The 14,201-nt window shown below is 43.8% G+C and overlaps 1 protein-coding gene across 2 annotated transcripts in view; it reads left to right on the top strand.

Annotated features, from left to right (window-relative positions):
• EGFLAM (EGF like, fibronectin type III and laminin G domains) overlaps positions 1 to 13,711 on the top strand; it is a 73,413-nt gene extending 59,702 nt beyond the window's left edge. For both annotated transcript variants that reach the window (XM_086479614.1, XM_086479613.1), the window contains exons 17-24: positions 828 to 944; positions 3,433 to 3,613; positions 5,985 to 6,008; positions 8,191 to 8,269; positions 9,130 to 9,273; positions 11,760 to 11,843; positions 12,926 to 13,029; positions 13,557 to 13,711. In XM_086479614.1, the coding sequence (XP_086335740.1) occupies positions 828 to 944; positions 3,433 to 3,613; positions 5,985 to 6,008; positions 8,191 to 8,269; positions 9,130 to 9,273; positions 11,760 to 11,843; positions 12,926 to 13,029; positions 13,557 to 13,711 (888 nt within the window). The remainder of the gene's footprint in view (positions 1 to 827; positions 945 to 3,432; positions 3,614 to 5,984; positions 6,009 to 8,190; positions 8,270 to 9,129; positions 9,274 to 11,759; positions 11,844 to 12,925; positions 13,030 to 13,556) is intronic.
• Positions 13,712 to 14,201: the final 490 nt, after the last annotated feature.

Here is a 14,201-nt window from a genome sequence, read left to right as displayed (position 1 = left end):
ACTGCTTAGATCCTGTCAGCAGAATAATCTGCAGGTTTTTCTGCAAACTGTGAAGCAATGTTTTCTTGAAAAATGTAAATGGATTGAAATTCCAGTTGTCTGTCAAGAAACAGATTGAGTGGGAAACATTCAGATGAGCAGACAAGACTTCTTTAGGTACATGGGTCAAGATGAAGACTCCCACTATTTTTTTCTTTAAGTGCTGCGTTGCAGCTGCAGAAGGAGGTTGGCTGGGAGCTGCCAACAAAGAAATCACAGGAGCTTCTGCAGGACTGGAATTGCACAGTTATCCTGTCCTTAGCTGTTAAACTTCTTTCAGTTCAGTCCAGGACCCTGACTAGTGCCATCACATATCCTGAGCAACTGCTTCTGGTAACTAATGCAAACCCAATGTTTCTTTCATTTAGCCCCATAACTTGCTATGGATTATCTTTTTAGACATATGAAACATTAAATGAGTCTCTGTTGCATGGACTTTGCTCTGGTTTTAGCTTCATGAACCTCATTCTGGTTCGATGTACCTCAAGTCATTGCAAATAGAGCTAGATGTGCAGTCAGAAATCCCAACAAGTTAGTCTCCTTTCTTTCTCCCTTTGGTATTCCCATTTTGAAATACCTGAGGTTTTTCAGTGAGTTCTGATTAGGATAAAGCACGGTCAGCACAGAATGTCCTACAGTGGCTTTCTTGGGACAATAGTACAAATAAATGCAAGTAACAGATGTAAAGAGGCATTAAACTAAACTATAATGTCTAATATAGGCTAATTTGAAGATAGAAGCACAGTTCCAGCTACTTTAATAAAATGTTATTCTTACGTTTCTTGCAGGGGGCTTTCACACAAATTAAGTGCAGCTCTGAAATATTTATTGGCGGAGTCCCTAGCTATGATGCCGTGAAGAAGAACTCTGGGATCCAGAGACCCTTCAGTGGAAGCATCCAGAAGGTATGTGCCTAGAGAAACACACTGGAGGCATTTATTTCCATCTCATCCAGAGCACACTACAGGTGGAAACCTGCACATATACCCCTGGCAATATTCAAAATAATGCAATATTTTACCTCAGGAGCCCACCACAAAGTGCTTAAACACGTATTTCACAGTGAAAAGTCATTCTGAGTTTAATAGCTAGTAAGTATTACCTCTGCCAGTCTCCCTGTTAATTTCCATACTGTACTAATAAGTGAGCAGAAGCCATATGCTATCAAGTTCAGAATGGTGCACAAAGCTATGTCAAGATTACAGTCCTCAGAGTGCCCTGTAGCATCATATATAAATACATGAACAGAAGAAATCCTTGAATACTTCGACGTATGCATGCTGAGACAGCTGAATGTCTGATAACCAACAGGAATGAGTGAGAAAGATGGTGAAAATTAAAGTGGATCCCAGTCCAGGTAGCATATTCTCATACCACACAGCAGCTGCACGCCTCACTGCCTTCCCCTCTTACGATTTTATATGGGGCATGTGAGGGGAAGAGGTCTTTTTTATTGTTGGCAGACATTAGGGATGATGTTCCAGTGGGGTCAGCTGTGCATGGGTGCAGTTCTCTTCTGGAGAGTAAATCTGTAAATTCATGATAAATCCTAATAAGTAATCAAAAGAAAGTTCCAACTGAACTAACATTTGCTCTCTCTGGGCATACTTAAGATAATTTGGATAAAGCTAAAAGGTTGCCCCTGAATCCTCAGTGTTTTAAATGAGTGAATTATTGCATCAGATTTACTTAACAAATAAAAAACTCTAATAATGGATCTCATAACAATTCATCCAAGGGCAGAAAGGTAATTGTAATTCAGTGTAAATTATTTCATCACTTGGTCAAACATTTCTCAGTATCTTTGTCAGCTGTCCAGCAGAAAACATGAAATTCAAGAAAACTGGGGGAGTGTGTAATAGTGATGGGAACAAGTAAGTCACACAAACATCATTGAAAAGACTTGACTAAATACAGTGCATTTTGGACTGCAAGACAGGGAGCCTAGCAGCAATGAACGTAAGTCGCATTTACAAGGTGAGAGGTTGTACCCTAGAGTACAGAGGCACTGATAAGGATTGGGAAATGCTGAGTGTGAGCCTTTACTTCTGTGATGTAGTTTGGAAGGTGGATTTGCCTTCTCAGAAGCCTGAATGGGATGTCAAGGAAGAGTATCATCTGCCTTTTGGGCACTGGGAGACTGTTAGTTGACTGCTGTGTTTACGTATGGTTGGATTTTGGAGAACTTTATAGAAATAAAGCTACAGATATCACCAAGTACTGGAAAACATGCCATATATAGAAAGACCTAAGATCTCAATCTATTTGATTTACTCAGATAAGGTTAAGAAGTGACTTTGTTGTGATCTGCTAGTTCCTACATGAGGGTGAGATTTCTTTGAGTACCTGGCTCTGAAATGATACAGAAAAAGGCACGATGAGAAACAATGGCTGGAAGCTGAAGATAAGTTTAAGCCCAGAAAGAAGACACATTTTTAAGAGTTGGGGCTTTCTTAACCTTTACAACAACATAGCCTGAAGCTAGAAAGAAGCTGTAAAGATAGTGAAGTCTTCACTGGTCCATCGTTGTGACAGGATTGGATGTTTTGTGCTGTTGGAGTTGTTCAGTGCTGTTTCAGACAGAGTATATATGGTTGATGCAACCCCTTCTCCCAGTAGGACCCCCTCAGGTACATCATCTGAGTTATGCAGGAACCAGAGTAACTATTACCATTGTCACTTCTGGCCTTAAAATCTATTTGTTTGTGAAAATGGACTTCTTTTAATGTAGCTGAGATCAGAAGTTGTACCCACATGTAATTTCTCCACCAAGGTATCAGCTGAGATTATACAAACATCAGTTTATATTGGAGAACATATGTTGCTGACACATTAGAAAATTCCCAACACTTAACCATGCTCCTCAGTTTATATACAGAGTTTTGTGAAATCATCAATTATGTTTTTCATCCATCTAACTCTAGCTTCTTTCAGGCGAGATAGTAGAAAGTGATAGAAAATGTGAAAAACAAGCTGTTCTGCTTAGTTATTCTGTTGTCAAAACTCATTCCTAGGGGTTTCCTGATCTCAGAAATGCTTTTCCTTAGCAATGCTTATCTAACTTTCCTGTCCTAGCTCACGACTCAGCTACAAACCATTGTGCCAGTGTTCAGACACAAGACTGGTAAATGCTACACAGCTTCACCCCATGTGGAGGTTCTCTAAGGCTGTGTCACAAAATACAAAAGAAATTAATTTCCAGTGGGTCAGGGTAAGCAACAGAATGAGTTGGACCTCTGTGACTGGAAAACACATGTTAGTAGAAATAGGTCTTGGCCAAATTTTGAGGGTTACGTTTCTCTGAAGTATTTTAGAGAAGTACAACACTAGGAATTCGGAAGTTTTTCCTCCCTTTCTGTTTTTGTTTTATTTTGTTTTGTTTTTAACACATAGATTATCTTGAATGACCGGACAATTGATGTGAAACAAGATTTCACTTTTGGAATCAACCTAGCAAATGCTGCCCACCCCTGTGTGAGCTCACCATGTGCAAATGGAGGCACCTGTGTTCCCAAAAAGGACAGTTACGAATGTGACTGTCCCCTGGGCTTCGATGGGCAACATTGCCAAAAAGGTAACGATGCTGCATTTCAATCTAGAGGTTCGAAATTCATCACAAAAATAAGAGAGGTTTAGCACCTACAACTGCTGTTGTACACATCCCTTGAAATAGAAACTCTGGAGGCCAGAGCACCCTTCGTGTCCGTGCACATTCCAAGTACCCAGGGAATAATTTGTTTTGTTATTTAGGAACATAGTAACTGTTATCCCAGCACAGAGCTATGATCCATAGATAGCAGCCTGGTGTCTGTTTGCTTGTGGTGGCTGACACTGAACACTTCATACACCTCCCTAATTATGCAGCGCTATACAAAGGGGAGATTCCTGACAATGTCCTTCAGCCAGCGATTATGTTACATGCTGAAGCATGAACATTGATAACCCTTGTAATTTTATCCTCCCTAGGGCTCACAACAGATACTCTTCTCATATACAGAAAGGTCTAGTTCTTTTTTAGACACTGACTACTCTAATGGTAATTTCACTGTCTGCACAAACCCTGCCTTGGTATGGCAGTGGAGACCACCAAGGAGGAAAACCTGCCCAGTTGCATGTTATTCTTCTTTCCTCAGAGCCACTGTAATAGTTTAATCCTTAGATGCAGGAGGAAAGTGTTTAGTTGCATGAAAAGTGTTAAAAAAATGTGCTTTGGGTTGTTCCACTAGATGGAGATGTTTCCCTTCTGTCAGGCTTGATCTTGAAAAGTTCCCGAGGGAAAGTTTTGTAATGTAACAGCAAACTCAGTTCAAAAGAGCTGACTGACATTATTGTCTTCACCCACTCCTTCGTTTCTCACAGGCACAAACTTCAAAGTTAAAAGTAGTGGTTTTGGTTAAATGGTGATGAATGGGTTGGCCTTTTCTTGCAAAAAAGACAATACCTTAGAACAAAACCGTTTTATTAAAATACGGTGCAAGAAACCCCTTTGCTTACGTTGTTGTGGTCTAACAAATAGCTGAGGCAACGTCATTTATCCTGGCTGCTCTGTGGGGAGGAGGGAGAATTGCGATTTTGGCTTTCTAGGTATGTGCGGGGTGCTAAGCTCCTGACTTCAAGATGGTATCTGCAGCAGTACCAAGGTCTCCAGGGGGAGTCAAGGCAAGTGAATGCTTTGCAACCTGGGTGTGTGACTGCCTGCCCATTCAGCAAGCTCCTGTGCATTGCCCAGGCCACAACTCCTCACTGCCTCTCTGCTTCTGACCTGTGCTAAGCCCGGAGAGCAGTGTGCTGAGCTGCCTGCCGCTGCACCGGCCTGGTGGCACGGGCAGTGCTGCCACCCAGCTGGCATGCTACGGCTCTCCTCCCTGTCGTATCCTGAACGGATGCCCAGGCTTTCAGAGATGGCCTGAAGTGCCTTGTGCCTTTGGCTTAGGCTGGGTCCTGGATGTAGCTTCCTATGTGAATCCAACATTAATTAGTTTTTAAGAGTGTCTAAAAGCACGAGTCACCTGTCTTCTGTTCCTGCTGCCTGTGGCTGCTCTTCAGGTGCCTCTCAACTCCCCTGCACTTGTGCAGCCTCAGCTGCCACCAAAAATTCAAGTGTTTGCTGATGGATGTGCAGAGAGCATGGAGGTCCCTCTTCAACCTCAGTCCACCACAGCCTTGATGAGCCTGGAGCAGATTTCTCAAAGTAATCTTTACCCGTGTCTCTTCAGTAGGGTATAGACAAGGCTAAGGCAGGATGCTTGTGTGTGTCCACTTCTATTTCAGAACGGGGTTTTGGTTAGTGCACTCAGCTGGCATGTGAGAGGCTGAAGGTGCAGTCTCTGTCCTCCTTGCTGGTGGGCTGCCATAACCCTACTGAAAAAAACGAAAGTGCATGTGAGGGACTGCGCCTCGTTCTGCAAAATTATACATGCTGCTTGTAAAACTCAACTGGAATGATGCTGGTATAAGGTTTATGAGATATTGATTCATGTCGTAGGGGATCATTGGTTGAGGATTCAATAAGAGTTTCTGCTGGCGTTGCTGGGTTTTATATCTTCTCTTGAAGCTGTGGAGTGTGTTAAAGCTTTTACATTTAGTTGTAAGATGAATTAGAACAGTGAATGGTTGCTTTCCCCTGGTTAGAGCTGATCCCTGGGTAAACCGTGGTGAGTCACTGGGATCCTAGTATGAAAACTAGGATTCATAGAGGGGTTTGTTGCTGATCCTGCTGTCTGCACCTTTGTGTGTTTTGATCAGGCAAATGTAAATACTTGGGGCAAAACAATAATAAAAGAGTTCTACCTTCATAGGTGATTATAGTTGCTTATGCAAATGGAAAGTGGGGATCACATGTTTGCAGAAAGGTGGGCATGAAACTGGATGAAGGGAGATTTTTAGATGCTATAGAAAAATAAAATGAGAATGTTCTTGTTTTATTTTGTGCTGACTCACTGCAGAGTGTGGAAGTTACTGCCTAAACAGTAAGTACTGCAAATGATGTGAAAACTGCTCTGTCATTGTGCTTCTGTGTCTGCTCTAGCAAGCTGGATGTTGGATTTCCATTAAGCCTGGCAAGCTTCTGTCAATAAGCCAAAATATCTTCTGCGGTTATATAGTACTTCCTTAAACCTCGTCCTGTTGATATTTTAAACTGCAACCAGAGCACCTGCCAAGTGCAGAGTGGTGGCTGTAAAGCTCCTCCCTGTATTCACAAAGCAGCAGGGCCAGGCAGCTGGTTGTGTACTTTGTAGGGGTAGGTGCTACTTCAGGCTGCTCTGCAGTTCAGAGCTCACTCCCACTTGTCATGACAGCTTTGGTGCCTCTCTGATGAATTGTAATGAGCAGAAAGTGAAGGTGTTTAGTCCTAGATCTTCTTAGTGGCCCTGTTCCCTTCCAGTTGCAGAGGACCTGCATGCATCAAGGGTACTGCTAAAATTTACTTGGTTTTCTGCGGTCAAATTCAGTTCAGCAAGTGGAGGGCATACAGAAGAGCAAGCAGAGATCAATTCCTATAAAGTTCCATAGAGGAAATCGGAGTGCTAGAGCAAGGGCAAGGGCTGCTGCATGGCACGGGCACCTTCCCATGCTGAAGGCAAGAGTAGTGGGGCTCTAGTGTCAGTATGGGATGTGATGGGGGAAGAAGGGCTTCTGTCATGCTCTGTTGCTGTCCGCTGTGGTCAGAGATTGTCCAGTGCACAAAGCATCAGACCTGGTGAGGAATGTCTGGCTGAGTGTAACACATCTTTTGCAATCTTCCAATGACGCTGGCAGGCTGCAGGCTGTAGACCGCCTGGAGTGGTTTCTTTAGACACATTAGACAGCTTTCCTGATATCACTACAGATGAAAACAGGCGTTTATCACTATCTACAGTTCTCAGTCTTGGCACTTAGAGCTAGATTTTGTATTGCTGCTGTTGGCTGCCAGACTACACCAATTGTTGCACTGTGTTACAGTGAGCTCTTAAAGGCCAGCCAGCTTCTGTGTTGCATAAAGAAAGCAAACATCCATGCCCTGAAAAGCTTGACGTTTATATAGATGGGATTAGCTGTGAGTTGAAGGGAAGAAAATAGGATGAAGGCAGCTATTTTAAGGAATTTGTGAAACTGGCTTATATTAATGCACCGATCAGTTATGAGAGATCATCAGCAAACTGTAGGATGTTCACTTGAAAGGAAATCTGTTCAGGCCAGTGCTCATAGCCTATCAAAGGTGGTGTATCAGGGATTTTCGGTGATTTATACCAGACTTCTGAGTTATTTTGCCGAAGTCTTTTCCATGGGCAGCAATACACCAGTTCTGATTACAATGTGTGCTGCTGTCCCAGCAGCTGTACACCACAGCTGTACCAGGGGCTGTCCCTAGAGAAATGGGAGATGCTGTGTGGGACACTGGTGAGCTCTGTGCAAAACACCCTCCAAGGCAGCACTGCAGCGTGTCAAATGCAAGCTTCAAGAGGCTTTGCAGCCTCTGTCGTACAGCTTTTAGTGTAGTCTCAGTTGCTTTCAATAGACTTAAAGTGATTAGGGGCACCCTGTATGTCCTCCCTAGAGTTATCCTTCCCCAACACTGCACCCCAGAGATGATCCCTGAGTGGGCAGCAGCCGCTCTGTGCAAAGTCACATACACGAAAGGAGAAAATGAGGAGCTCACAGGTTGCCTGTGCTGCATCCCAGCCTTTCTTTGCAGGGGTGAGAGGTCCCAGCACTGCACATGGTTCTCCATTAGGAGACCGGGAGGAGTTTCTTAGACTAAGAACAAAGGGTGGTTAATGTGTAAGCGTTGCAGGAGGGTGGCTTAAACCACATGGAGAACCAAGGACTGTAGAAACAGGGATAAAAATAAAATTTGCAATGTTTTCCCAATACTTTTATCTTTTCCTGCACTAACATTTATGGTGGAGCAAAACATTAGGCCCATGGAACGAAGCCTGTAAGTAGACGGACTATCAGCAGTTTGAACTACCTCAACTACTGCCCCTACACTTAGGTACGAACTGACGGTGCCTTTTTGCAAGCCAATGTGAGTTCAGCTCAGTTCTGTACCACCAGCAGGTACCTGCCAATGCGGAAGTAAATCAATAACAGTCTTGTCTCTTTTTTGCCTTCCATGTCTATGTCAGCTGACACTCATCTTTTGGTTTTTTTTTTTTATTTACTTTTAAGCCATTACAGAAGCAATTGAAATCCCACAATTTATTGGTCGCAGTTACCTCACATATGATAACCCAGATATCCTGAAAAGGTAATGTATCTCCTGGAACATAAATATTCTGTTTATTGACCATTATAATGCTAGGAGCCTTATGTGGGAGAATGTTGTATATTTAAGTGTTTTGAGCTGTGTTTGCCGTATTTCTAAATGTCAGGAAAAAGATACATTTTCTATGGATATGCTTATGGCTCAATTTGTTATAAAATCTGAGCGTCTGGCAACCTGTAGAGAAATGGCATGCAAAGCATGTGTCTGGCGTGGAGAAGAACTGGTGTGTGCTTTCTGAGAGCAAAGAACAGACCTACAGAGCCTGTATCAGTAAAAGGACTAAGGATTTTAACTCCTGCTTTAGCCTAAAAGTTAGGTCCTCAAACTTCTTTTTGGCTGCTCTGTACCCTGGAAGATGCCCAAATTCCAGCAAATTGTGTGTTGTTTCAACAAATTCCTGCATCTGTATTTGAGCCACTGGAGGCTTCACAAATGTCCTCACCTGTGTCTTGGTACCTGTTGCCTACCAGGACTTTCTGATTTGCTTCTTTCACTGGCTTCTGAGGGCACAAAATCTGTTGGACTTTCTCAATAATTGCTTGTTGGATTGGATTTCACACTAGGCTTGGGGAGAAAAAGGATTTTCTCTTATTTGTGTGGAGTAACCAAATAGGTATTGAGTTTGGGATTCTGGAGGGACAAGGTCAATTTCCCCACTCCGACATGCTGGAAGTGGGGATGTGAACCGAAGTCCCTCACACATCAGCATGTAGGCAAGCCTGCAAGACCAGCAAAGAAGAAACACTGCGTCATCTTTTTTTTTTTTTTTTCTTTTTTTTTTTTGAACGAAGACTGTCGGCGTTCAGTACTTCACTATTATTTCCTTCTTCTACATTAAACAGGGTATCAGGATCAAGAACAAACGTCTTCATGAGGTTTAAAACCACAATGAAGGAAGGTCTTTTGATGTGGAGGGGAGACAGTCCTATGCGACCTAACAGTGATTTCATTTCTTTAGGCCTTCAAGAAGGATCATTAATATTCAGGTAAACTTTCTCTCCCGTATTTGTCTTGCACACAGTACACTCAGGGCTTGAAGGAATTGCCACAATGCATCCAGTGCACTTCTCCTTTGGTATAGTGTGAGACAATTACATCCTTAAGGTTTTGTTCAGTGATGGGTCTTGTTGTTGTCTGGGAAAGGATGTGAGTTGAAGTGGTACTGTGCTGCAAGCTTTGCATCATTCCTGCTCCCTCCCTCCCTCCCAATTTTTAAAATATCCATTTTTTAATGTGATTTTCTAAAAGTCACCTTGTGAGGGCATGAGTACTGTCCATAACTCCCCCCATGCCTCTTGAAGCACTTGCCATTGCAGTTAAGCAGGGCAGGTGTAGGGTTTGCAGAGAGAGCAGGGGTCAAGGAAAAACTCTGCTGACGCCTGTGCTCACTGCAGCCTCACTCTTCACGGGAGAGTGCACATGGGAGCAGGGCTCCCACCTTCTCAAACCCCCAAGTGTCCAATCGTGTGACACAAACCCAGCTGTCACCAGGCGTTGTGGCTGCCACCATTCACAGAACAAATAATGTTACTGTCAAAAAGCTGGAATTGGGGAGTGTTGAGAAATGTTGGGCTGAACTCCTGCTCTCTCTCCAGAATCGCTTTCTCCCTTGCAGACACTTAGGCAGACAGTGCAACTTTCTGCATGGTGCTTTTTTGGGAGTCCTGCCTTTTGAAAGCCCTGTCTTTCCTCATGATCCCCTTATATGTTGTGTAAGACAAATATTGAAACAGCAAACTACAAATGCCATCATTATTATGGATTGTTGTGAGATACTTGATCAAGTGACAAAGATTTTCTTAGTCATTTAAGCTAATTTGAAGCTATCTTTTACTTGACTTACCTGATTGTTGTTTGCTACCATGGATGCATAGAAAGTTGCATGTTTCTATTTAATCTCTTTTAAGCTTTTTTAAATGTGATTTTCTGTGGTTAATTTTGCAAAACTCTTGGTTTCCTTATTGTTATCCCCCAGAGATGAAGATACACAAAGGCTCTAGACTGAAACAACTGAATTTTATTGAAATATCAGTACCTTCCACATGTATTTTAGGAAGGTGAAAATTTAAGATCCCAAATTAAAACTGTCATAAGCAATCACTGCATACTGAATGGGAGACCAAAGAACATGATGAAAGAACAAATGCAGAAAATAGAAAGTATAATCTTCTTTCAAAAAGAGCGATCCTTATGCTAATTTTCCACCTTTTGCAACGTGAGGTCGGGAGAGTATCAGGGCTGTGAATTGGTCAGAAGTATTTTCCTGCAGCCCAGAATTAGATACCTGTGTTCTGGTCCAGTTTGAAATTCAAAACATGGGGTTTTTTTCCCATTTTCTGTGGTCTAGCAGAGTAGGTTCCCTGTACAGTGTAACTGCTGCTGCAAATACTTTCTGTTGCTCCCTGCTTCTATAGAAGGTTATATCACTATTGTAGGGGATCCCTATTCATTAAGGATGTGAATCTCATTTTCATAACCAAAGGCCTAACACTTAGGTGCAATCCTGAACACCCAAATCCTTCTGTAGCTCTCGACCTAGACTGGTGTCTGCATCCTGCGTAAAAGGAAATGCTTTAAGACTCACTTAAACCTCTGGGGAGGAGTCAAATTTAGGTCAGCCATTCTGCTTGGGGCAGCTCACAACTCAGTGTGCTGTTCTCAAGTACCAAACCCTGGCCATGAACTTAATTCCAGGTTCAGCCTTTTTTGAAGAGATGATGATTTTGTCTTTAATCTCTCTAGTTTGGTACAGGCTGAAGGCCATCAACAGCTGGCTCAGACAAATTCATCCTGCTTATTTAGGCAGCTGAGCACCCAATAGCTCACTGTGTTGTAGCATCTACTTCCCCTTCATGAAGGTTGGCCCAAATTTCTGGAACCCAGAAATTAAGATGCCTGAAGTGTAAACATGAGGGGGACATCATGTCTGCTGACAGAATAGCAGCAAACACAAAGAAATAATCAGAGCTGCAACTGAAGCAGGAAAATTCATGATTACCTCATGTGTTTATTTATTAGGCTTCATCCTTTCTAAGACCACAGGTCTCAACCTTGGCTGTAATTCAGATGATTTGTAGATCTGCTATAGGTTGTGTGCTTATTTGCTCTTGTAATAATTCATTTATTAACCATGTTTGTGACCTCCCACTGCTCCCTCTCATAGCCCAAAGGTCTGTAGGTCACTGACCTTCATAACCTCCTGTTTCAGGGAGGAACTGCCATGCAGAGGCCTCCTTCTTGCTCCCATGGGATGGTGGTGATGGTACCCACTCTGACCTGGGCAGGAAGGAGTTCTGCCTGTTGCTCCATGACCTGACTTTGCGAAATAAATACATTGCTGCTGGGCTTCCAAAGGACTCCACTGATCCTCCCAGAAGCCGATCCATAAAGGAGTAAGGACGTCTGGGCAATTTGGCAGGCAGCCAGTCTTTGCAAGGGTGGCAGTAACATTTTGAGGTTTTTTTAATTGTAGCTACAATCTGGGCAGTGGCATTGCTTCCATCACAGTGAATGGCTCTTTCAGCGATGGCCGGTGGCACAGAGTCAAGGCTGTTCGGTAAGTGACAGTGCTTCATCTGGGAGGTGTTTTGGAGCCACCCTGCTATTAAAGGTGCTGGCTGGCATGTCTGGATGCTGGTCAGGTGTGAATCACTGTGGCTCCACACTTTCACATTGCTTAGGAGTTCAACTGCTGGCAACTTGGCTATTTCAGGATGCTGTACACAAAGATTTTTGTATTAGAGGTGACAGTGCCAGCTCAGCACAGCACAAGGCAGGCTGCCAAAGTCACGCAGGACTGTTCTGGGGCTGTGACAGACATTCTATTAAACGCATACCATTTGGGTTAAGAGTATTTTTCTTTAATGTCTGCATTTTGAAATTCCCTAGTGAGCATTTTGCGGGCTGGCACAAGCACTAAATCACGAACAGTGTATGCTTACTTTTTTCTATTTGGAGGAGGTGCAGACATCTTGCAGTGTATATATAACTCATATTTATAACTCATTACCTCATGGGAGGCAAGCATGCCCAGCAGGGAAGGCACACATCCCTCTCTTTATGGGATGTTGGTTCCCTGGAAATTGCAGGCTGACATTAGCACAACTTGTTACCAAATTCAGTGAGAATAGGAGCCCATCAAGTGGCTCTCTTGTCAGTGCGGTTATTGACTGTATGTAACATGGAAGTGGCCTAAAAACTCTAGTAAGAAACTAAACTGCTTATAAGTACATTTCACCTTAGCTTGCCTATTTCTTCCCTTCTGTTGAAGCTTCTGCTGTTTACTTCTTACATTACATCTGATTTTTAACAACATGTCAGAACCTGTCCATGCTCCCGTCTCCCCCCCCGGTGTGCAATTTACTTAATTCCTAGTTTTTTTCTCCTCCACAAGTGTGTCCCACAGCCTTGCTGGTCTCTGACATCTTAGTCCCTGGTAAAAAAAAAAAACCCTGAAAGGTCTGGATTGCTGTAGCACCCTGCTGTCTGGGGGCTCCCCAACATCATTCCCAGGCCTTTACCATGAACCCTGCCAAGCACCCAGTCACCTTGGTCTCCTGGTGAGGGGGAGTTGCTGCTGCTCCTCCTGCTGCCCAGTTATAGGGTGGGTGCATAAGAGCAGTTTGTTTTTTGTTTCAGGGATGGGCAGTCTGGCAAAGTAACCGTGGATGATTATGGTGCTAGGACCGGTAAATCCCCTGGGAAGATGAGGCAGTTGAATATCAATGGAGGTCTCTACGTAGGTGAGTGCTCACTGTTCACATTCAGGACCTGGGCACATTTTTGTGTTTGTGAGGTCAGCTGCAAGGCAGGGCATCCCAGCTCCATCCGTCTCAAGGTCAAGGCTTCACACGGCAGCCTCTGGTCCTCCTCAGCCTGGGTTTTGTGAGCAAGCCGCTCTGGGTGGCATGCAGGGGACTGGTATGAGAAGAGACCAACACCATGGGGCACAGCGTGTACATAGAGAAACAGTGAGTGGCAGCTGCAAACACCACACCTTAGTGGGAATCTGGGCACAAGCTTTTTCAGCTCTTACTGATGCTACAATTTCTGCAATAAATGGCATCCTAGTTTGTTATCTCCTGCTTATCCCCTCTGTACTTTCAAGTGCTTAAAAGCTGTATTTAAAAAAAAACAGAGCAACCTGTAAATTAAAATTCACTTCTGAGGTGTGCTAGGAAGGCTAATGGCGTTGCTGGCCATGCAGTCTGCTAAGCAGGAGCAGACACACATGTTGGTGAAGAGTTTGACATCACTGCCTTTCCCCCAGGTGGCATGAAGGAGATAGCCCTGCACACAAACAGGCAGTACATGCGGGGCCTGGTGGGCTGCATCTCCCACCTCACGCTTTCAACTGATTACCACATCTCGCTGGTGGAGGATGCTGCCGATGGGAAGAACATCAACACATGTGGGACCAAGTGACAAGAGAAGAATCCCGGTGCCGAGGACCCATTGTGTGCTTGCGTGTGTGGCTGAGCACGAGCTGGCTGCCACAGCCCTCTATGGCTGGCCCACATTTGCCATCTGGGAAGGTGACAGAGCCAAAGGGAAACCTGAAAAAAAAACCCAGAACATTTTTCCTTCTCTTTTCCCTCCCCTTTCCTGACCAAACCAAACCGAGTATGTTGTGTAGGAACTGTCCCCTCTACCCATTAAGTGTTTAGTGGACGCTAAGGGTTGTGCATCGGGGCAAACAGCAAAGAAATGTGTGATGTTACGGGTAGCTCAATGACGGTGTTGTGGTCCTTAGGTTATTTTTTGTAATATCAGCAAAAACAGTCTTGAAATGCCTGCATTCGTGTCACCCTGCTGTTCAACAAGTACACCATCAGGCAGTGTATCTATGTGTTCAAATGTATGTCCTGGAACAAGCAGTTCTCCTTACCACTCTGATTTAGCTAAATTATGTTCC

The sequence above is a fragment of the Leptosomus discolor genome, chromosome Z (genome assembly GCF_034619465.1).
Source record: "Leptosomus discolor isolate bLepDis1 chromosome Z, bLepDis1.hap2, whole genome shotgun sequence".
Classification (NCBI taxonomy): domain Eukaryota; kingdom Metazoa; phylum Chordata; class Aves; order Leptosomiformes; family Leptosomidae; genus Leptosomus; species Leptosomus discolor.
Note: the sequence above shows the minus strand (reverse complement) of the source record. Positions and strands in the feature narration are given on the sequence as shown.